Below are 23,988 nucleotides of genomic sequence, written 5' to 3'. Positions count from 1 at the left end.
TTCATGTCTCAACGAGGCCGGAAGTTGAGAGAAACTGAAACACAACTTGACGCCGGCTGGTTCCGACTGCCAAAAGAAGAATTGCTGACTGAACTACGCAACTCACATTTTCGCAAACTCTTCCATCATCTGTGCCCTGATGCGCGACCTGTATCGCCGCCCACCAAACATTCACATCACCTTCACGGGCTTTCCCTCAGGACCAAGCTTCATGCATTGATATCGCCCACCACCACAGCCGACCTGGCTGACAATTCCTGATCGCAATTGTCGTCAATCCACTTCGATTCATCATGACCCTGCCGAGCCTGCCTGTGTGCGATGACTACCAACAAAGGAAAGTATCCCCGATTGCAGCTTGTTGTCTTGCCGCAGTTGAAGGAAGGAAGAGGGAGTGACAGAGAGCGCAAGTTTTCTCCATGCACAATTGTAGGACTACCGACTCTTACATCGATGTGTTCTTCTTCCCTGACTGTCTTGTCTCTACGCAGGCCAGACTCTGAGCACAACGGTGCATCATCCAGCTGTTCAAGGCAGTCAGTGATCGCTTCCGAAAAATCTCATCGGACTTTACACCACTCCGGATTCCCTCCAGACCCTTCTTGTCGCGTCTTGCAAAGTTACAACGTCTATGAATGGGTTTCTTCCCCTAAACACATGCAGCTGACAGACTCGTCTTTGATGGGCTAGACGAGACCAGTGCATCGAGACCGCGGGCGAACGGGCAAAGGCAAAGGTTTCAGATGGGTAGACTCACAACTTGATACTCAACTTCCGTACGAGAAATCCACTTCCAAAGGATACACCAAAGCTCCTGCAACACCGGTCAGCTTGAGGCCCCTCCTGTTCCTCGCCTCGACCCGGCGCGTCTGAGAGCTATCAGCCTCAGTGAACACAGGTTTGACGGTTATTATTTGCGTGAATACGAATGGAACGACGACTGTATAGATTGACGATGGACGACACGAAGAAAGCCAGCAGGATTCTCTGCATCCCGGAACCACCCAACCGGTACCATCTACACCAACAGCGGAAGGAGACAAGCAGATCTCCAACGGCAGCTCCTTGCAGGACGCCAGATTGCAGCGAGAGTTACAAGGGCGTAGGGCTGTTGTTGGGTTGCATCTGGGATGTCAAGGTCGACTCAAGCTGCCGGGAACACCGAAAAATTGACCAATTTGAGATATGACGGGCGGTGCAAGATGAGCCTGGGAAGAAGAATCGTATTTCCCACAGACAGGACACCTTGAGGTAAGAGGAAACGAGTTATGCGTGAGTGACTGCGCTTGGTCTTCCTTGGTTTTCCCACCGTTACTAAACTTAATTTCTAGTGAGACCCGTGAAGCATTCCCTGGTGAAGCGATCACGGCAATGACGGCAGGTTGTTTTACGAAATGTTGGGAGAAAAAGGTCTCTGACAAGATTCCAAGGAACGATTTTCTTGCGAGGAACCATCTCACCGGTGGCTGACAGGCAGACACAGTACGCTCAGCACATACGAGCCTGAGTGAGAGGGGTTGGGGAAGTTGGATTTTGCACTGTTCGAGATGCACAATTTTTGCCGAGGAAGAGACAACGGCACCGCTTCGGCATCCAACCAATCTCAATTATCATCCATCAACGGCATTCGACAGCTGCAAGCCACTATAACCCAGCGCGGTGAATAACCCTATAGTCTATAGTCGGCTAGCTCGTGATAGGTTGGATTCCTATCGTGAAGTCCGGTCCTTGAACCGAGCTAGCGGTTCAGCTTTAACGTGGGCGCTACAACCGAGGGAGCTCCCTCCGGGACGTTCGAGTTCGGTCGTTAAGCGCCCAAATAGCCCCGAATCCAGACTCAAATACTGTGTAGGCTCGCTTAAATAACCTGGAATAGGGAAGACGTAGCTCCCGAACTAGCGGAGATTCAAGATTAAAACCGACAAGGCTTCCCGGTAGTCGATTAAGCTATTGATTGGCGGTGGAGCTTGGTACTTTCCGCCGGGACGTTCTAGAACGTTAAGAACGTCAAGACATTATGGCGTTCTTGAAGGACGCGTCACGCCCCCAGGACCCTTTGGAGGTCATGAGGCGGGTTCTCCCACAACCCGAGTTCTCTGCCTTCAATGCTGCCCACACACATCCGTCACATTGTTTGTCTCTCTGGAGACAGGAGCAGGGAGTGGCCAATGGCAGACAAAACTGCTGGTGCCTATTCTCCGGATTGGGATAGGTCCCGTCCTTTTCATATTCGAGCCTCCAAGCCTCCAATAGCGCCGACAGTCCTCCGGTGATCTCCCGTAGTGCGGCTCCTTCAGCCGGAGAAGGAGGAGCTGGAAAGTAGGTAAATAAAGATGTGAAGACATCCCCACTGATGTTACTTTCCTCTCCTCTTTCTCCCCTCACCCTCGACCCTCTCGTTCAACCTTCCCGTTATTACATCATTTCCCTCGTTTTCAACCATGGTGTACTCGGTCCCCCGAAAGGCGGCCGGCCTCATGCTGGTTGCCGCCGGAGCTCGAGTTCTCGCCGCTGACTGCGGTTTCGATTCCTGGGAGTGTGCTCCCTCCTACTCGGCCATCCCCGCCTGCGCCACCGCTGCCATCGAGTCGGCCGCCATTACAAATCTCGGCTGTGCCCACGGCGACTACAAGTGCGAGTGTGGCAAGCAGGAGGTGCTCCAGGCCGCAATGGCCAACGCAGTTATCGGCAGCTGTGGTTTCGGCGGCGCCATCAACGTCATGAACGCCGTCTCCAACCTTTGCGCCTGCGACGCTACGGCATCCACCTTTACCGCGTGCCCGACCGTTACTCCGAGCTCTACCATCTCCGAACCTCCTGTCATCACCGAGCCTCCTGTCACCACCGAGCCTCCTATCTCCTCCGAGCCTCCTGCCACCACCGAGCCTCCTATCTCCTCCGAGCCTCCTATCTCCTCCGAGCCTCCTACCATCACCGAGCCTCCTATCTCCTCCGAGCCTCCCATCAGCCTTCCCAGCTCTGTGCCTGCAGTGCCCAGCTCCGAGCCTCAGCCCAGTGCTGAGCCCAGCACGACTAATGACTGCGACGATGATGAACCCACCATCTCCAGCTCTTCCATTGTCGTGGTGCCTTCCGGCCAGCCTTCTGGCGAGCCTTCCAGCCAGCCCCCCATCACTATAACGACTACCTCCTCCCCCGTCGAGCCTTCTACCGGCGGTGCCCCCAGCTCTGTCATCAGCCTCTCTGTGCCTGCCGTGCCCAGCTCCGAGCCTCAGCCCAGTGCTGAGCCCAGCACGACCGATGATGGCTGCGACGATGATGAGCCCACCATCTCTTCCATTGCCGTGGTGCCTTCCGTCCAGCCTTTTGGCGAGCCTTCCAGCCAGCCCCCCATCACTATCACGACTACCTCCTCCCCCGTCGAGCCTTCCGGCAACCCCGGACCTAGCGCTTCTGTCCCTGTTCCTGGCGGAGGTGACTCTACCACCACCATCACCACTACCGACATCGTTACCTCGGACTGCTCCACCTCCACCTCTAATGTTGTTGTCGTCATTCCCTCCAGCACTGTCGTCCCCTCCGGAACTGACAGCGTTCCCGGTCCTGCCCCCTCCGGCCCTTGTGGTGAGGAGAGCTGGGAGTGCGCCGCTGAGTTTGCTGCCGTGCCCCAGTGCGCCGTTCCTATTATTGGGAAGGCTGCGCTCGACCTGGGCTGTGCTTCTGGTGACCACAAGTGCGAATGCGCCAACGCCCAGAAAATCCAGCTTACTATTGCCGGGGACGTTTTGGGCGCCTGCGGAGCCAGCAAGATCAACGACGTCCTTTCGGCCGTCGACGCGCTCTGCAAGTGTGACGCCGCCAAGCCCACTTTCACCGAGTGCGGTTCCAACCCCGGCCCTACCGGCGGTAACGGCGGTGGCTCTGGCCCCGGCCCTACTGGCGGCAGCAGCGCTGGCCCCATCACCACCACCACCTCTGCTCCCGTCCCTGGTGGCGGCTCCGGCGGTGGATCTGGCAGCTCTTCGTCCAGCTTCGTCACTGTCACCCACTCTACCACCATCACCACCTCTGCTCCCGTCCCTGGTGGCGGATCTGGTGGCTCTTGGTCGTCCAGCTTCGTCACTTTCACCAACTCTACCACCATCACCACCTCTGCTGGCCCTACCGGCGGCAACGGCGGTGGTTCCGGCTCTGGCCCCAGCGGCACTGGTGGTTCCGATGACGTCCCCGTCCCTGAGCCCTCGGATGCCATCCCTCCTCCTCCCGTCGTCGCTGGTGCTTCCAAGATGATGGCCAGCACCACCGGATGCGTTGCCCTGATGGCTGCCGTCTTTGCTTGTGCTCTTCTTTAAGTTCATTCAGTGTAGGACATCATGATGGACTTTATTTCTTTGTAACTTCTTTTAAGGCATGTGTTGATGAGGGTCAGTTGGATGTGCGCTTTCTGCTTTCTGTGAGCTGCTTTCTGTGAGTGAGTGAATGTTTCCAGGTGGAAGTGGATGTGAGTTGGTATGACGTGTCTGTCTCTGTTGGTTGTTGATCACGAGCAATTTGATGGTTGTGGTTGCTCCAAGTTGTGCAGTTGAAAAGGAGGTGAGTGTTTCTTTGACCACACTCGTTAGACGGGGCGGAGTTGAGAACTTGAGCCTCACTTGGCTATGACGACGTTTGTTGATTTGGGCTGGCATAATTCCATGCTAACATCTGCTTTTAATTGGTCATTTTTGATTCGAGATTGTGAGATCTCACGATGCGGCTCCGATGCGTCCCCGATGTCATCGGTCATGGTATTCTGTCGGTGTGTCGTTGTGACGGAGGACTGCACTGCCCAGTCACAAGCCAGTGAGTGTGACCTTCAACGGGATGCCCGGACAGGAAGGCCGTAGGAATAGGTATTCCAAAAAGACCATCATGACCGCCAAGGTGTATTGTCCTCTCGGCGCGTCGTCATCCACGAACCTCTCCCATCAATCGGAGAGCTTCCATCGTCTACCTACCTAGGTACTTGGCCAGTTACGCGCTTCGGACACCCCGACTTCCTCTTGGCAGCATATCGCCTTCCTCACGCGCCTTATCAATACGAACTCTCCAAAATGAGCCAAGAAACGCAAGGCCAAATCGCCAAGAGACTGGAATGCGATGATGCGCAAAGCGCAAGCGCCCGGGCAACAACCCTATGGCAGAGCACGCAGGTACGTATGTTCCTTGATGTCTGCCGACCTTGACTGTTGTTGAAGAGGAGAAGATCAATGGAATGGTCTGGATGACTGGAGGACGGGAAATTCCACTTGGGAACCCGCTGGCGACCCCGCTGCTGGTGGTGACGCGCGTAGGTGGAGGACTGTTATTGCCTGCTAACAGGCTTTGCGGTGGGGTGCAGCGGAGTCTGTTATTTCCTGTTAGTGGCAGTGTTATGTAGGTCCATTCTCCCCGCCTCCGGCTCTCCGCTGTCAGGGCTGTGTTTGTCCATCGCAGTCCACATCAATGGAGTTGTCTCAGGACGAGGAGATCTGAGGAAGGGAAGGCATCGCTGGAGAATGCTGGAGTTGATGGAGTTCTTCCTCTGCCATCAAGGGGATGCAGGCCCACCGACGGGGGTCCATCTCAGACTTTCCTTCAGAAGCAGCGGGGGTTTGTTTTGATTTTGGAGATCTGTCTGAGAAGAAAAAGGGGGGTTTGTTTTGTTGCTTGTGTCGACGTCCAATCCATGTGCTTCCCTGAACAACGTGCTTCATCCTTTTTTCTTCCACATCTTCTTTGTCGGACGTACCCGTAATGAAATCAGAAACCACCTATACAATCTACAAATCCAATGTCAATGGAAATTTCCGGCACATGGGCTCAACATGGGCAACTCCAACATCGCAATCTCAGTTATCTCTGACCCCTGAAAACAAAAGCACATGTCAAATATGGCTGGGCGCGGGCGGGATATGCTCTCGGATAGGCGGTGATCGCCATTGCATTGCCGCACTTTTGGGCGTTTTTAGGCGCTTTTAGAAGCTCTTGGACACCCTTTAGTACGGTGGCCCAAGTGTTGGCTATGCTCAATTGAAAGTTAGTCCGAGCTCTTAGCTGCACCCAGTTGCCAGCCTTTTTATATTAACGCCTCCATATCACTTGCATACTCAAATTAGAAGATTCACCCCTATCTAAAGGCATTACATTATCTATCACATTCACAACTCTCATCAACTCCCATCAACTCTTATACCTCTCATCAACTCTTATACCTCTCATCAACTCTTATACCTCTCATCAACCCTTATACCTCTCATCAACTCTCATTCATTCCTATTGCTCAGAGAGAGCAAGAGGGACAGGGAAATCTATTTGTATTAATACTCTACCCCAAAGTTCAAAATTTAGAGAAGAAGTGAAGGATCCATTTGCATTACTACCTTAAAAAAGTCTTGGCAAACTTCGAAGCTCTTATTTACTCTCTAACCAAAATTTGGAGAAGAACCGGGGGATCCATTTATACTACTACCCTAAATCTTGGTAAACCTCAAGGCTCCCAAATCTCATTAACTCTCAGAGTCTCAGCTCATTATACCCCTTCGATTTTAATTAACTTCCGTTGCCTCTAGTTGCTTCATTATTTTATTGCTTCATTGCTTCATTACTTCATTGCTTCATTGCTTCATTGCTTCATTACTTTATTACTTTATTACTTCATTGCTTCATTAGTTTGATAGAGGGTATTACATTAGATTGTAGAAGCTACCCTTTAGTATAAATCTAGTACCTGCAGCTAGCACGGGCCATTTTCTGACCAAACTTTTTCAATTGACCATAGCCAACACTTGGGCCACCGTACTTTAGGCCAAGTCGGAGATATCAGTCGGCGTCTTGGCCTTGTCAAGCGTTGTGGTGGCTTCACTTGGCTTTTCCTTGGTGTCTTGGGGGAGACTTGGCAACCAGGGCCGTCTATACGATACGTCCCTCTCCTTAACGTCATCCATGCTTTGCTACCACAATGTTATCTTTCTTCTCCTTCCACACCGTGAACCTTCTTTGAACCCCTTCGCTGAGCCTCAATTAACTGCAACAACATCTGCGGCATCTCAGACAGCCAAGACCGGCCAAGAAACACGGCCAAACAGCCAAGAAACACGGCCAAACGGCCAAGAAATGGCATTGTCAAGTTGACGGCTTCCGGAGAGTCGTTATAGAGCCAGGGGTCTTAAATACCGTCATGGATATGGGCAACTTACCTACACCGTAAAAGATCCGATTTAAAAAGGTTGTTGTCGTCGTCGGAGCCATCAAGGTGTCCGTCCGGGTCGGGCATGTTGTTGTTTGACTTGTTGTTGAGAGTCGTGGTGTTTTGACCGGCATCATCCGCGATGAAAAAAGTCAGCTCGACGAATCGACAAGCCGAAAAGCAACACAACGAGCAATTCTCCTATCCTTTTGGGCGAGAGAAAATCCCCCTCTTGGCATTTCGCAAGATCACAAGAGTGGACGACCGGGACCCGGGAGACAAGCCCCCTTGCCGCCCCCTAAGCGTGATCTTCAAAGCAGAGACAGGGGACGAGGGGTGTATTCCCTGCAGACAAGTGCCGATATCTTCTGGGCATCCGAAGAACACCATCAAAAAGATATGGATATCCTTCTTGGCATATGTCCCTTTTTACGAAGCCTCCATGGCGGTGCAAGAACTCATCTCTTGACTCTCAGAGAGCTCCACGACGACGGAGGAGGTGTCCGAGATTCTCCAATTCAGAACTCGACAACTCCAACTCCCCCAATCCCTCTCGTCTCCATCTGTTCATACTCGCATCTCGAGACCCCCCATCCATCAGACATCAGTATCAGAGCGAGTCAAGTCAAGTCAAGAAAAAAAAAAAAACCACAGAAAGGAGTGGTTTCAGAACCACGATAGACTTTTTCATACGATCCCAAACAACAACAAAACCGTAGCTAGGATCAGATATTCAGAGTCTAACAATCCTTACCCAGCCAAGTGCTAACGGAGGCGGTCTGGGCACGGAATAGATGCCCAGACAAACCACCATCTCGTGTATTCTCGCTTGCCCCATCCATTGCGAGCAACAGTCCAACAATGTGGGTCGCTCGCAGCCAAGAGCCCAACATGTCTTGTCTGTCTCACCTCCTTGTTCATCATTCCCTGCTATACACACTTGCTCCGTCTGTCAATGTTTGCCCAGACTTCTCGCGAGCATCGAGAGCATCGAGAAGCCTCGTGTGGGTCCCTTGGCAGATATAGATCTACCATCCCGGTTTGAAACGGTTGGGCGACAAATGTCCTGGGGGAGGCACCTCAGGGACCACAGGGACCACCCGGTGTGCGGTGCGGGCGTGCGTGCAGTCCGTCTGATCTGATGCAAGAGGTAGGGGGTCTGGGGTCTGCGGTGTCCAAGTTGGAGAAGAAATCATGGAGTCCCCCGGAAAAGGTTAAAAGTAGACGAGTCCACGCGCTCGGTTCTCTGACGATTCCCCATCTTCATCAGCTTCATCACAGCTTTGACCAATTTCGACCAGACCAGCAGTTTCATCTCCATCTTAATAGCAAGCCCCATGCTTCGATAGCAGCCAAATAACTTTTTCCCTCCTCGTCCTCGCTTCGAGCTCTCCAACATTTCCATCGACGACATCAGCCAGCACTAAGAGGCCGGCTGATCGACGATAGCTGGGGAACAACTTCCCAGATACTAGACCTTATGTCCTTCGGTTTCCAAGATAATCCAGTTGTTGATCAGGACACCGGTCTGACCTGAAAGTCGTCCAAATCCATTTCGCTTGAATATCGATATCGTTTGCGATATCCACCACGATCTCGAATCGAGACACACCAGTCATATCGTCACATCCTTCTTCGTCCAACGAAACAACAGACAGACAGACAGACAGACAGACAGACACACAGAAGCATCGCGATGGAACAATCCACCACCATGAGGGGCAGCCAGCCTCCCATGCAGACGGGACCGCAATTCATCATCCATGACGCCACCCCTCAACGGTCCCAATTTGAAACACAACAACAAACCACACTCAACCCACCAAACGACCCCAGCTTCCTCGGCTCCCACTCCCGCCAATCCTCCTCCGCAACCGTAACCGGTGACGATCCCGCCTCCTCCTCCCGCACCTCCGGCACCTACGCCGGGACCCCGGGTGATTATGAGAAGGAAGGGAGAGAAGGAGGAGTCAACACCAGAAGAGACTACCTCGGCGGCGCCTTCTCCTCCCTGTCTCCCTCCGCTGTCTCCTCCCAGTTAGCCCTGAACTCTAACGAGAAGTCCAACCATGATGGACACATGTCCGGCGGCGCTGGGCACTCCGACGACGAGAACGACCTTGAATCCTCCCCCCACCACCACCAAAAAGGCCACCCAGACCACCCAAACCCCTACGACCCCTCCCGCCCCAAACTCCCCCTCCGCGCCCGCCTAAAACACTTCACCTGGGCCTGGTACACCCTCTGCATGTCGACCGGCGGTCTCTCCCTTTTGATAGCGGCACAACCGCACTCCTTCCCCGGCCTGCGCCAGATTGGGATGGCGGTGTATATCATCAACCTGATTATCTTCGTCTTGCTCACTTCCCTGCAAGTAACCCGGTTCCTTTTGCACCCTGGTACATTCAAAGCCAGTCTTACCCACCCGCGCGAAGGGTTTTTCTTCCCTACTTTTTTCTTGTCGATAGCGACTCTGATAACGAGTACCCAGAAGTATGGAACACCAGTGGACGGGACGCCGAGTGTTGATCTCGTCTGGGTTCTGCATATCGCCTTCTGGATATATCTTATCCTCGCCACGGCCGTTGCGGTGGGGCAATACTCCTTCCTCTTCTCGCAAAAACGATCTTTTTCGTTGTCAACAATGATGCCAACCTGGATCCTCCCCATCTTCCCCATCATGCTCTCGGGCACCATCGCAGCCGTCATCTCCGGCTCCCAACCGGCCCATCGCTCCATAGTCGTCATCTGCGCCGGCCTAACCTGCCAAGGTCTAGGCGCCGCCGTAGCCTTCATGATGTACGCGCACATGGTCGGTCGACTCATGTCCGTCGGTTTACCCGACCGCGAACACCGCCCCGGTTTATTCATGTGCGTCGGCCCCCCTTCATTCACGGCGTTGGCATTCCTGGGCATGGCCCAGGGATTACCGCGGGATTTCGATCATGACATGGACGGCCTGATGGACGCCGGACAGATCAGGACGATGGCGATCATTGGCGCGGTTTTCCTGTGGGCGTTGGCGTTTTGGTGGTTTTTTATTGGCGTGTTGGCGGTGCTGGCTAGTAGACCGAGGTATTTCCACTTGGGGTGGTGGGCGAGTGTGTTCCCGAATACGGGGTTTACGTTGGCTACTATTAGTATTGGAAACGCGTTCAAGAGTGACGCGGTGTTGTGGGTGGGTACGGGCATGAGTATTTGTCTTTTGGGGACGTATTTGTTTGTGTTGGGACATCATGTGAGGGCGGTGGTGGTGCAGGATATTTGTTATCCCGGGAGGGATGAGGATGTGGAGGATCATTAGTGGGCGTTGTTTGTCTTTTGGTTTCGGGTTTTTGTTTTCTTGAAGATTTGGCAGGCGACTGACTATATAGCATGCTGCTTTGTGATTTGGTGTTGAAAAGTGGCGACAGCGATGATTGGAAATCAATGTTTTGGATTCTTTGGACTTCGAGCTGGACTTGTCGTTCTGTCTTTTTGTATGGCTTGATAATACCATGAACGCTTAGATGTTAGATTCAGACTCCGTGAATGGATAACACCACTATCAACACTTGGATGTTAGATTTGAGACTGATAAAGTCAAACCTCTTGATACAATCCAGCTCTTTGCCTAGGCCATGAACGAAAAAAGAGTACTTACACCACAACGACAGACGCCATCTCCAACGCATCAAAGCAGCGCAAGTGTCTAGCAACCGCAGACTGCAAGTAACAAATATCCTTTATGCTACGCTGTTTATACTCTAACATGTACAGTTCAGTTTGGTATCATTCCACCGCTTCATTTCTGATTCCTCTCCATCTCCCTTTACCCTATGATTTCTCTCTTCTCTCTTTTCCACATCGATCTCACCGTCCGCCTTCATCTTCCATCTCCCTTCTTTCTTCACAACTTCCTCCCACCCATCTCATCACCGCCCCCCAACAGCGATCCCAGCCCTCCATCCACCCCTCGTCCCCCTTCCAAGACCCCTCTGCGGCATTCCCCCGCCATAATTCTGCAGTCTCTCCCCAATCAGATATGCCTCATCCCTGATCCTCATCTTCCAACTCTGGAACACACCTAATAAACCCCACACCGCCGCCACAGCCAACAACAAAAGTGCTGTAAGCGGGAAGCTACGTCGGTAGATGAGCACGACGTAGGCGTCGTAGAAAGTTTGGTCCACCACACCGTCAACGACGGCTTGAGGATGGCGAAGGGTCAACGTTTCCGCCAGACTCCAGGAGATCATGAACTTGGCGAAGAGGGTAGGGATGGCCATAGCGACGGTCCAGAGGAGGATGGCAGGAATGACGAATGCTCGAGTCAAAACGCCAGCGTTGGGGTTGAACCACCCCCGTCGCAACACGGCCTTGGTGGCGAGTGCCAAACGACTACCGCTGAACCAAGTGGTGATTCCTCTGACAGAAAGCTTCAGATACAAAAGACCGATGGTCCAGGATTGCATAACGCGGATGGTGTGGCGCGGGTTGAGAGCGGCCGCGTGTTCGATCGTGACTTGCTTGATGTCTTGGGCAATCGGAACGCTGTACATGAATTCGTGCAGGGGCATCATGAAGTAGAGCTCGGCGACGGAGGCGATCATGAGAGGGAAGACAACCAGGAGGAAGAAGTAGGAGTAGACGATCTTGGCGATGCGGGTGATTACGGCCAGGCCGCGGCGGACTGCGCCGTTGTTAAAGACTGATACGATAGCTCCGGCGACTCGAATCTTGGCAGTCTGAGAAAGGGACCGGATGTTGATGAGCGCGTAAACAATCGACCCCAAAACGTGGATGCCGATGCCGAAGGCGTAAATGTCATTCGTCCTCACACCTTCGGGAATCAAGAGCTGGAACATCCAGCGGCCAAAGACCAAGGGGATAATCGTGATGCCGACGCCCGTAGCGGCGGCAAACATCCAGATGAGGAGAATAAAGAAGAAGATGCGGACCCGGAAGTGCGGCGGAACATACACCAGACGGTACTGTGTCGTCGAGTAAAGATCGGTCTCGGGTACATCAGGCTTGCCGTCCAGTCTCTCATTCTTCTCCGACACTTCCAGGAACACCGTCTTGCCCTTTGGAATCTTGACCTGGTCGGAGGCCGGAGCGCGAACGAAGCGTCCATCGGGAATGAGTTGCTTGGTATCCACCAAGTAATCCTTGAAGCCTTCTTCAGGGGACCGTTCCCTGGCCTCAGATTCCCTAGCCTCAGACTCAGACGGCACATACCCTCTGATGTTCGGTGATTCAGGTTCGGACTCGGAGGCCTCGGCCTTGGTGCTTTCGGCCACGAACTTGGGCTTCCACGGCCTCACAAGTCCATTGGACTCATCCAACTGCAGGAACATCGCCTGCCACCATGATTCCTGGGATCCGGGGCCTCTCTCAATCATGCGCAGACGACCTTCTTCATCCGCCTTGCGCTCCCCAAACAGGAACCAAGTAATCCTCAAGCAACGACCGCATGTGCGGAACCACCAGGTATACATGGCATGTAGTCCATCACCAGGCTTGAAGAACTTGACCGCCAAGGGCATCAGGAAGTTGTAAAAGAGAAGGTCAAGCGGGAACTCGAGCACTGGCTCGTTGGACGAGTAGTGAATCGGCAGGACGTTAGGCAGTGAGAGCGCCAGCCCCCAGACCACAGCGCCGAGGCAGATTATGACAAGCGCGCCGTAGACGAGAGCAGAAAACGCAATCTTGCGCAGCTGAGTCGTGACATTGCGCTCCAGTACATCGCGTACCGGGTGGAACTCGGGATCGTCTGGGTCGCGAATGAAGTAGAGAACTCCCCGACGCATGATCTTGCGGCACATGGAGACGAACAGCGCAAAGTGAAACATGTAGGCTGTACCTACGAACCAATGAACGAAGATCGACGTAACGGGGAAGTTGAGGGTGAATTGGAGGCGGGACATGAGGGTGGCATTCTCGAATAAGGGCAAGAGTGCGATGTCCAAGAGCATGCCACAGTAAAGTGGGAAGACGAGCATCTCAATGCCGATAATAAGGATGACCTTCATCACACCGCTTGCCTGGTTGAGTGCGTCAATGATGGCTGCCTCCCACTCTTGTCCGGTCTGGCTAGACGAGATAGGTCCGCCACGACGCAGGTACAATACTGCCGCGATGTAAATCGTGAGGTAGCCAGCAAGGATTGCCCAGAATCTGTCTGTACCATTCCAGTATGCCAATGCCGGGTCGATAGCATGACTCGCGTCAGGGAAGTTGACGTTGATGACCAGGTTAGGCTTCAACAAGGTCGCAGGCAGAGTCTTGAGGGCGTTCAGGGCAAGTGCAGTTGCACTGCTGGCCGCGGAGAACACCAACGGGGCTTTGGTAGAGTAGTCACCGCCAAAGATGAAGACAAGAGCAGAACCCAGGGCGGCAAAGCCGGAAAAGATCTGCCCCTTGACCGACAACAAGGCTTCGTGACTGACAGCAGAAAAGGTGTGAATCTCCGACATGGACACGCGACCAAGCTCGTGAATCACCGTGTGCCCAACTCGCTTGGCGGCGTTGGTCATTTCAATGTGCGGATCAAGAGTCGCTGTCGCGTAACGGCTACCGAAGAGGAGCTTCGTAACCAGGCGAGCCACACCACCCAGTCCTAGACTTGGATGCACCAGAGAGAGTGCGTGAGAGACAAGCCCGAAGGCAATAACAACCATGTCCTGGATGAACCTGCACAGACTGTAGAGGATCCAGACTGGACGCATAGGCTTCGCAATGAACCACAGCGAATAGCGGCCGATGTTGTAGGGAACGAACAAGCCGAGAAAGATGGTGGCTGACACGAGCAAAACACAAAAGATGGCGTTTTGGAACAGGCCAGCCAAAGGCCCGCGCATTCCAAGAAGCTCCAGGACGCCCTCGAGGTCTTCGGCATCGTCAATGGCGTCTTGTTCGAGGCCAATTGCTGCTGCGGCGTCATCATCATCCTGGTCTAGGTCATCATCGTTGTCAAGTCTAGCGTCATCGCGAACGTCCACGTTGTCTTGGTCGTCCCGTCTCATCAAAGCGTCAGCGATGATATCAATAGCATCATGTTGCGCCTGATCCGCCTCGACGCCTTGCCACATGAAGTCGGTCACTCTAGGGACGAATCCACGAGGTTGAGGAGGTTGTGCGGGGCTGTCAGCCGTACTCTCGTCGAGGGTGGGCCAGGGTATATCTGTCAGTTCTTGTGATTCCGACTGACGCTCTGGGATGGGGTTGGCTCCCCAAGGCTCTGTGTGTACACGGACATCATCGGCTATATCCCTATTGCCATCTTGGCTGCGATTCTCCTGGAATGACTCGGATTCCCCTTGGCCAGCCAGAGAAGCGAGCAAAGGTTCGACCTCGGTATTGGAAGAATAATTGTCAGTATTGAGATCCGGGGCCGTTGAAATAACCTGAGAGGGCCTTTCTTCCGTCGACGGACTGTTCGGGCCGTCTTCTGGTAAGTCATTGAACGACCAGCTGTTGCTACCCAGAGGATTGGTGTGCATTCTGATCTCAGGCCCATCTGTATTGGCGCGCGGCCTCGAGGAAGCACCGATAATTTCGGGATCCGACTCGGTGTCAAAATCATCAGTCGCAACGCCCTTGCCCTTGTCCCTAGAACCTTGTCCGGTTTCTTCAGCCTGATGATCATCTTCTTCCAAAGGATAGCGCCAGTCATCAAACGGATCGGGTCGTGGGGCGGCAGGAGTGCTGTCCATCTCCAAATTGTGGCCTGACGGTCTCGCTGCTGCGGTAGTACTGGATTCCGCCGCGGAAGGGTTGAGGCCGTCATTGTAGTTTGCCTGAACTCGGGCGGCGCGCTCCTTCATGGTCTTGGTAAGGGCTATCCAGTAGGCCAATCTTTCCTCCAGACCACGCTCCTGGGCCAGCTCAACAATTCTGTCGGGGTTTCCGCCGGCCTCCCTGTAGATGTTGAGATACTCATCTATGGTAGATGAGTCCGATTCTCCGAGTTCTCTCTCCAGGTCAGAAGCATAGGGATTGTTGACGGGATTCCTGTCCGGCTGGGGTCCAGGCTGGGGAGGTTGAGCATGCCAGGCATGTTCGTCGTCAGTACCTGCATCCTCTTCTTCTTCGATACCACCGAGATGGTCACCGTTGTGGTCACCGTTGTGGCCACCGTTGTGGTTACCGTTCATGGCAGGGTCGGGAACATTGACCTGAGCTACCTGGGGCTGCACGTTTTGAAGGTTGGCAAAAGCGGCGCGCTCGTTGATTTCCGGCTGCTGTTGAACCACGTAATCTCTGACAAGAATGATCAAGATAAAACAGACAACGACGAGGACGGTGATGATCTGGCCCTCGAGAACCGCAATGATGTTGTTGTTGACTGTAGGGTTCCGGGTTAAGTTCTTCAAAAAGCCGACCTCGCTGAGCAGCGAAGGTGGATAGGACACATTGCTGTAAGGTGAAGCCGTTTGGTCGATGAACAGTGTCGCAGTGACGTTGTTGGAGAGATGACTGGGAATTTCCTTGAGGGGCGGAGGAGTCCTGTCCACGATACCGCCTGAGCCAAATATGATTCGAAGTAGGACGGAAAGGAACGAGTAGCCTGCACCTGAATTGGCACCAGTAAGGCTGTTTACGAACTGTGTCGAGTTCAGAGGCAAACGTCCTAGGACATCCCCTACGCTGGCTGGAGACGTGTTGGCGAGAAAGAGCGGACTAGATGGACATACGGTGGTGCTGTAAGCCGTAACTGAGAAACCGTTTGACGATATGTTTTGAGACCTTGAAAACAGAGCCGGACCTCCCCAGCCTTCCTCACAGAGCCAGAACAGCATGGCCCATACCGAGCGCATGAAGTAGGGGAGCCACCCAAGCCAGACACTAACGACGAGGGCGGCCCTTGCCCAGACGAGAAGCTTACGGACCGAGTATTTGAACATGTGGCCGATGAAGATGTGGGCAGGAACAGTCCTGGGCATGTCGGGATCGTAAAGCTTGGTGAAGCGGAAGGGTGTCTTGCACAGCTCGCAGTGTTTCCTCTGGGTCTGGGCCAGCCATTGCATCAGACATTCCTGATGGACCCATTTGATACTTCCGCTACACTTGCACGGGTGGTACAAGGGATCGTCGGGAGTAGCTTCGCCTCGGCAAATACGACATTGCTCGGGTTCGCGCGGGTTATTGTTGGGTTGCGAATGAGTGTGGGAGTGGCCGCCAGAGGTGGTTGTCCATGTCGAGATGGAGGCTGATCGCGAGTTTCGCAGTCTGGTGTTTGGAAATCGGACATGGTCGGGCTGGTCCTGGCCGAAGCCCGGAAGGACGGTCGGGTCGGCGGGGTTAGCGTCGCCCATGGTGGAAGGGAGCGTGAGTTGTTGTCAGCAGCAGAGGCGCTGTGTGTTTGTGGTGTTGTCGAGTGTCGGTCAGATCATGTATTGGTCTTCATTCTCGTCGTTGGGCGGCGCGAGTCGGCTGACTCTGTTTCTGTCGCAGAGATGGTCGAGCTCGGTCGAGAGAAATGCCGAATGCAATGCCGGGTGAGACTATTCGACCAAAATTGTCGCGAGGATGTTGGGAGAAAATTCGATGGGAAAGACGGAGAAGTCGGCGGCGGATAAGTTGTCGGTACTCGTCAGGTCGGAGGCGGGGCTTGTTACTAACAGACAGTCGAAGAAGGAATGGATGTCGTGTTGTTCACCGCAGTCGAGTCGCGGAAGAAGATGCGACGGCAATGGCGACAGAGGGTGACGAGGCTCTGTGGTGGTGGTGGCCCGTTGAGTGGCGGCAGTGAAGACGGTGGAAGTCTGGAAGTGTGAATGGAAGAAGTGGAAGAGAAAGCGCCAAATGCACCAAAAAGTGACAAAGTGTTGAAAGCGGTCCTTGATCGGGAAAGCGTGCAGTGGAACTTTCAGCAAAGGCTAGACCCGACTCGGAACCGCCAGATCTCACTCGGGCCCGCCCAAGGATCACTAAACAGAAAGGGTATAGCGCGTTAAAGGACAAAGTGGTGCACGAGCCAGCTGATTCAATGATAAGGCCGTGACCTAGGTCATTTTCAAAAGTCAACTTATCGAGAAGCTTTTGGTCTTGATTGATGTGTTGATTGGAAAAATCCTATGATATTGATCAGAGTCAATCTGAATTGAAGAATGCAAGGACGAAAGAGTTCACACCAGCATGGCGCAGTCATGCCACGCATGTGGACATGTGCACATTTGATCACAACTTTTGTGCTTCAACGTTGGGATGACATAACGGTCCCGAGCCCTGCATAACTTGCTTCCGCTTCTCGTGTGTCAAAGACTTTCGAGCTTTCTTTGCCACAGAATAATAACAAGATCTTTGGCTTCCACTACAAGGCAGTCCCTGGCTTTGAGCATCAGCGTTTTGGAGAAAAAAGAAAAACATTTCGAAACTGATAACTATCGTAGCCAGAGATGTGAATAGTTTGGGGCCTTCAATGTCGCATCTTAAGATCCGCGATGCCATATGAGAACATGGCCAGTGCACTTTCCAGAGAACTGGAACAAGACGACACCCATCCATGGACTTGACCATGTTGCCTGAAACACGCAGTGAAAATCGGGACATGTCGACCAAGATATCTTGACTGATAAACAAAGACAGAGCCAATTGGACACGAGATCTTTGTATCTTTTCTTCTCTCTGGCGGTGCATCCAAAGCACGCTCACCACCCTCAAGGCTCAATGACGTCTGTGGGGCAAGCTGTGGCACGCTACCCAAGATACCTGGAATTGGAGGAGGAGGGTGACGTTGGTGTATCTGTACAGCATCCCCAAGTTTTGATCTTGACCTGAGGGAAAACAAACAGACTTCCACTTCTCATCTTCTCTTTAAACCAAGGACCACCCAGAAACAACATCAACAACATTCGTCAGTTTGTTGATTTGGTTGTGATTGTAGCCCTTCATTGTGTTCTGAAGAGAGACTGAAGAAGCAGGTAACTCGGCTACGGTAGCATCACAGGTTTCAATACCTCTACTAATACAAGGTACGTGCCTCCTTAACACTGACAGACTGTCGCGTGCGGAGAATACCTGAAACTGACCGTGGAAAAGAAACTCCCAGAAAGTCACAGGCAGAAGAAACAAAGCAAAACAAATCCCCTTGCCCTTCAACTCTTCGCTTCGTCTCAGGACCTGACGACTGCTTCATTCCATCTGAATCTCAACTTTGGTAGAGGTAACGTAAAAGTACGGTACGGTAACACCCCACTGTTTCCATCATTGGCCCCGCCCTGGCCTGGCCGATGACGGGAAGAGAGCACGAGCTAACGAAAGCGTGCTGTAGCAGCGGGAAGCACCGAACCATCGCCTGGAACCACCAGCTGGAACGAGCCCCAGTCGCAGTCGCATTTCGCAGTCACGGACCTGGGACCTTGACGTGACCACTCACACGATAACAATATCTTTTTTCTTTTCTTCCCTCTGCACCGTCCCTGGAGACGACCACCAACAACGACGCAGCAACAACACACTTCGATGATTGCGCCTGTTCATATTTGAACGCGCTTAACCAAGCGACCTATCGACAACCATCTCACATTCGTCGCGACGTCACCACAGTCAGCCCGGTGCTGATAAGAGCCTGCAACCATGAAGGACACAAACGGCTCGATGAACGGAGGTCCCAAAGGCCCCGTCCCTACTCTCGATGGCCTCAGCAGCATCAATGGCTACTCCAAGAAGGGTGTCAACAGTATTAACGGCATCAATGGCATCAACGGCCCCATCAAGCCCACCCTCAGCCACTCGGCCAGCCCCAGAGTCACACCAAGACAACGCCCACGCAGTCGGCCTGGTGTGATAGCTAGGACGTTCAATGTTGTAGCTAGGTAAGCGAGCAGTCTTTGCCATCATCGAGTTGTTGACATCTCTCTAACCTACGGCTTTTCCACAGACTCGTGACCTGGTACACTATCCTCACCATCCTCTTCCGCTGCCCCGCCTCGCTCAAGGATTGCGACAAGTCTTCTCCCCGCATTTGCAAGACATACTTTGAGGTCAAGCAGACCGTTTTGCCGCATGTCGAACCATACTATACCGCCTACGCCGCTCCCTACGTCAACCGCTACTACCATGTCGTCGATCAAAAGGCCATTGCTCCCGCCTTGGCATATGCGCAACCCAGAATCCAAAAGGCCCAGGCCTACACCAAGACCCATTGGCAAAAGACCCTTCAGCCCCAGCTTGTCAAGTACCAGAAGCTTGCAAAGACCCGTTACGAACAGAGCGTTGGTCCCCATGTCAAGCAGCTTTCCACTGCCGCCGGTCCGTACTATGAGATTGCGCGCACCAACGCCCTCCAGACCTACCATGACGTTGTCGTGCCCTCGTACCACTTCGTCGAACCCTACGCACACAAGGGCTATAAGGCTGCCTCGGCTTTTGCTGCAAGCACCGTGTTGCCCTCAACCCGTTGGGCCTGGAACAAGACCAACCTGTTCCTCGATGGAACCGTCATGCCCCATTTGAGAGTCATCTACTCTGAGAATGTCGAGCCTCAGCTGCTCAAGATTGGCCAGCGCCTTGGTCGCCATACCACGAGCAACAAGAAGTCGGTACCCAAGCCCCCTGTGGACTTGTCCTCTAGGTTGGTGGCGACGGATTCTCTTCCATCACCGTTGTCGACAAAAAGAGTGCTGACTCGATCGCGTGCCTCCAGCAGCAAGACATCGACTTTTAGCAAGCCCACACCGGCCACTACCGCTGCTTCGACCCCCTCGTCCCACGCCGAGTCCTCAATCAAGGCCGCTGCCGCTGAAGAACAAAAGGTCTTGAACTCCGAATCCACAGAGCACAATGTTCCCGAGAACCGCATTCCCCCTCCCGAGGTCGATGAGCAGCTCGAGAAGGAAGATCCCGCTCGCCGTAGCGCCCGTGAGACTGTCGCTGCCGATCTTCAGGACTGGCAGGAAAGGTACTCCAAGGCCGCTGACCAGGGCGCCTCCGAGATCTCGGCCAGAATCTACGAAATCACCAAGAAGATGATCCGCCGTAACGCCAAGGTTACCGGTAAGGCTCTGCTCGACGAGCTCCAGACTACGACTGTTTCCGAGCTTGTCCAACTCCGCCGCAAGATCATGCAGATTATTGGGGCCGTAAACAAGGAAACCGCCTCGGTTGACGAGGGACGCGATCAAATTGCTGCCGTCGTACGTCAGGCGGGCATGTCTATCAAGGAGAGAGCTCAGGAGGTCCGTACCTGGCGTGAGAACTACGAGGCCGAGATGCAGTCCGCTATTACCAATGCTGCCGAAGCCCACTTTACCATCCTTGGCGACATTAGAGACCTGGCCTTGCAGAAGCTCGGTATGAAGTGGGCTTGGATGGATGGCGTCACTTACAAGGACTGGGCCAAGTACCATGAGCTCAAGAGCCGTTTCGAGGACTGGAACAACGACCTCAAGAACCTCATCGTTACTCACCCTGGTCTCGAGGCTGCTCAGAATGAGGCGGCTGCTGTTGAGGAAGAGGCCATGAACACTGCGGCCTCTGCTGCCAAGGAGCTTGCTCGCTTGAAGCAGGTTGCTGTTCGCAAGTTGGAAGCTGGTGACGACTCCGATGAGTTCGAGAGCACTGTCGCTCAGCAGGCTGCTGAGCATGTGGAGTATGCTCAGGATGCTGCGGCCAGTGTCGTTTCCCAGGCTAGCGATTCTGCTAGTGCTGCTGGTGAGAAGGTTTCTGAGGTTGTTGGTGATGGTGTCAGCCGCGCTGCTGAAGTTGTGTCTGAGGTGACTGAGGCTGTCGTTGGAGCCAAGGATTCAGCTACTGACAAGATGGAGGAGCTTGCGGATGAGGACACCTCCCCCGTCGTTGAGGCCGCCTCTTCGGCTTCCGAGTCTGTCGAGAGCGCAACTGACGTTGCAAAGGAGTCTGCCACTACTGTGCTGAGCGAAGCCTCCGAGGTCGTTGTTGGGTCTTCCACCGAGACCGAGACTGTCGAGTCTGCCAGCGTTGCTTCCGAAGAGGTCGCTGATGATGTTGAGTCTGCATCCGAGGCCGCTTCTATCGTTGAGTCTCGCCCTGATCTCGCCTCTACTGAGATCCTCGAGGAGACCCCTGTCATGGTCGGTAACACTACCAAGGCAGAGAAGGAGGGCCCTGCTCCCGTCGAGCTCCCCGTTGAGGAGGAAGCTGAGGAGGAGTCTGATATCATCGTCTCCGAAACTCCTGAGCCTCCTGCCACCACCGTCAAGTCCGCTTGGCTCGGAGCTGCTGCTCAGTCGGTGCCTAGTCGCCAGCCCATCATTGACGAAGATACCTACGACGACGTTTCTGAAGCCATGGAGAAGATGCGTAACGACGTCAAGTCGGTCTACTCGTCCGCCATGTCTCGTGCCAACAACCAGTATTCTGAAGCCCTCTCCCTCATCTCTGCCCAGATCCGCGGCACCCCTGAGCCGGCTCACCAGCAGATGCTCGCATCCGTCACCCAAGCTTACAGCAACGCCATGGCCTCCGCTAGTGTCCGCCTCGACAAGGCCTTGAAGCTTGCCTCTAAGCAAGTGTACAAGAGCACTCCCACCGAGGCCTTCAAGATCCTCCCCACCGCCGTTCCCGTCCCCAACATCCCTTCCGTGGACTGGGAGCGCATCCAATCCATTGCTGCCCAGCGTCTCGAGCAAGGTCGCTCTTGGGCCGAGGAGCAATACGAGTCCGCCAAGATCGCCGCCGGTCTGGCCACCCCTACCCCCTCCACTCCCTCTGAGCACGTCCAAAAGGCGCTCGAGAACGCCAGGCACAACTACTACGCCGGCCTCGGTGTCGCTCACGCTCGCTACTCCGAGTTCTTGGCTGCCGCTTCGTCCGCTTTCAACTCCCTGACTGCCACCCCTACTCCCACTGACTTCGTCGGCACTGCTTCGTCAGTCGCTTCCGTCGCCACCGAGTCCGCTGCCTCTGCGGCTTCTGTTGTTACTGACAACGCTGCCTACGCGGCCTCCATCGCCTCTGAATCCGCTGCTTCTGCTGCCTCCGCTGCTGCCGCCTCTGCTGCATCGGTTGCTTCCGCCGTTACAGACGGTGCTGCCTCCGCTGCCTCGATCGTCGGGGAGAACGCCTCCTCCGTCGTTTACGCCGCGGGAGACAAGGCCTCCTCTGCCGCTTCCGTCGTTTCCGAGAACGTCGCCGGTGCTGCGTCCGTTGTTTCCGAGAACGTCGCCGATGCCGCCTCGGCAGTTTCCGAATCCTGGGACTCCGTCCTCGCCAGGATCAGCATCGAAGTCTACGGTGCTCCCACCCCCACTCCCTGGTACCAAACCGTCATCTCCGCCGCCAGCGCCGCCAGCTCCTCTGCCATCAGCGTCGCGAACCAATACGGCGGTGCGGCGAGTGATGCCGCAGCTGATAACGCTGCCTCTATCACCAGCGCTGCTGGTGCTGGTGCTAGCGCGGCGGGCGAGTATGCCGCTGCGGGTACGGATGCCGCCGCGCAACAGTATAGTGTCGTGAGTAGCATTGTCAGTGAACTGCTCGTGGGCAAGGAGCCAACCTTCTCTGAGAGCGTGGTGAGCAGACTCAGGGGAGTCTACGCTACTTCTATCCCCGAAGTCGTGGTGGGCGCGTATGAGAGCGTGAGCAGCTTGGCTAGTGAGGCCAAGGAGACTGTGGTTAGTGTTGCTAGCCAGGCTTCGGAGGCTGTTGTTGGTCATGATGAGCTTTAAGTCATGAGAAGAATGATGAATGATGAGGGGGTGGAAAGGTATCAGAAGAAAGAAGATGAGAGAGGAAAAGAGGAGAAGGAAAGAGGAGGGGAGGAATGAGGAGGGGAAATATGAACAGCGGGAATGAGCGAAAAGGAGGTTGAAGATGGATGATGATGGGATTGATGATGGGATTGATGAGAAAAGAAGAGTTGTTCCATTTTTTTTTGTCTTGATATTGTTAGCTTATACCCCCTCACACTTGACCATACGGTTTCATTTCCTTGGGTTGCTTTTTCATTTGTTAGTTTGGTAGTATGATGTATGAATGATCAATTGCAATTTTAATGTTTATGAGCCACAACAATCTTTTACCCGGTGAAATCTGTGTGTGATGGATGTAGAGAGTTGGTACTAAATGCCAATATGATGGGAACACATCGATCTTGTGAGGACGTACCTGGCTATTAACATGTCCATGACATTTCACAAGCGATCATCACATCGGCACCTAAAGTTATGAGACCCTCTTTTGGACTTGTCCCACGCAAGAAATATCGTTCGGCCCTTGGTGTGTCCCGCTTCGGGAGAGGGACAGTAGAGGTAACTTTGACACAGAATATTACATCGGGATTATAACCGACGATGGAAAGACAGTTACGGCACTAACAGTCTTATATACCAGGACCGCGGGTAATGAGATAGTATACTATTATTGCCTCTGGCCTAGATCACGAGGAGCACCAAAATCCTCTCACTCTCTTCTGAGAGAATGGGATGATCTATATAACATTTGTATTAATAAGTTCACCCCAGAGTTGCATTGATGATTGGCTCTCCTTCGAGCCGTTTTCTCATTCTTCCTTTGCGTCTGTGTTTCCTTGATAGTGGCGGTTGGGCAGGCAGATGGAGGTTGAACGAATGCAGGTGGGACTGATGGAAGTCATTAAGATAAGGTCCTAACAACCTTACAGTGGGTCCGTCTTGATTGTGTTAGTGCTCTATCTAGATGTTATCTGGTACGTATGAAGGCAGGCTTCATCCGTTCACTCGCAAGGCGTCGTCCACTTGCCGACCCGACTTGACCAAATTGGAAATGATGAACCCAAACATCAGAGGGTGGGTATTGGAAATTGATTGATTACTCGAGTATGAATGAAAATCCGGCGACTATGTCTAGATGGTTGTAGACTCACTTTCTCGGTGACA

General features: G+C 53.6%; 3 protein-coding genes across 3 annotated transcripts; 2 read left to right on the top strand and 1 right to left on the bottom strand.

The window, feature by feature from the left end:
• Positions 1–2,441: 2,441 nt before the first annotated feature.
• Positions 2,442–4,313, top strand: B0H65DRAFT_551448 (uncharacterized protein; the record flags this gene model as incomplete). The annotated part of the gene is made up of 1 exon (XM_062829809.1): positions 2,442–4,313. One exon carries the CDS (start codon positions 2,442–2,444, stop codon positions 4,311–4,313), a length of 1,872 nt encoding a protein of 623 aa, XP_062679996.1.
• Positions 4,314–10,323: 6,010 nt separating this feature from the next.
• Positions 10,324–16,467, bottom strand: B0H65DRAFT_444975 (uncharacterized protein; the record flags this gene model as incomplete). The annotated part of the gene is made up of 5 exons (XM_062825709.1): positions 10,324–10,653; positions 10,757–10,781; positions 10,812–10,914; positions 11,235–15,756; positions 15,847–16,467. The coding sequence occupies 5 exons, from the start codon at positions 16,465–16,467 to the stop codon at positions 10,324–10,326; spliced, it is 5,601 nt and encodes a 1,866-aa protein (XP_062679995.1).
• Positions 16,468–18,306: 1,839 nt separating this feature from the next.
• B0H65DRAFT_474421 (uncharacterized protein) lies at positions 18,307–23,140 on the top strand. Its single transcript, XM_062827244.1, has 4 exons — positions 18,307–18,333; positions 18,426–18,969; positions 19,035–19,727; positions 19,800–23,140. Exons 2-4 carry the CDS (start codon positions 18,731–18,733, stop codon positions 22,798–22,800), a joined length of 3,933 nt encoding a protein of 1,310 aa, XP_062679994.1. The 5' UTR covers positions 18,307–18,333; positions 18,426–18,730; the 3' UTR covers positions 22,801–23,140.
• Positions 23,141–23,988: the final 848 nt, after the last annotated feature.

This window comes from Neurospora tetraspora (genome assembly GCF_033439725.1).
Source record: "Neurospora tetraspora strain CBS 560.94 chromosome Unknown B0H65scaffold_6, whole genome shotgun sequence".
NCBI lineage: Eukaryota > Fungi > Ascomycota > Sordariomycetes > Sordariales > Sordariaceae > Neurospora > Neurospora tetraspora.
The sequence above is the reverse complement of the archived record's forward strand: the minus strand, read 5'-3'. Positions and strand labels throughout refer to the sequence as shown.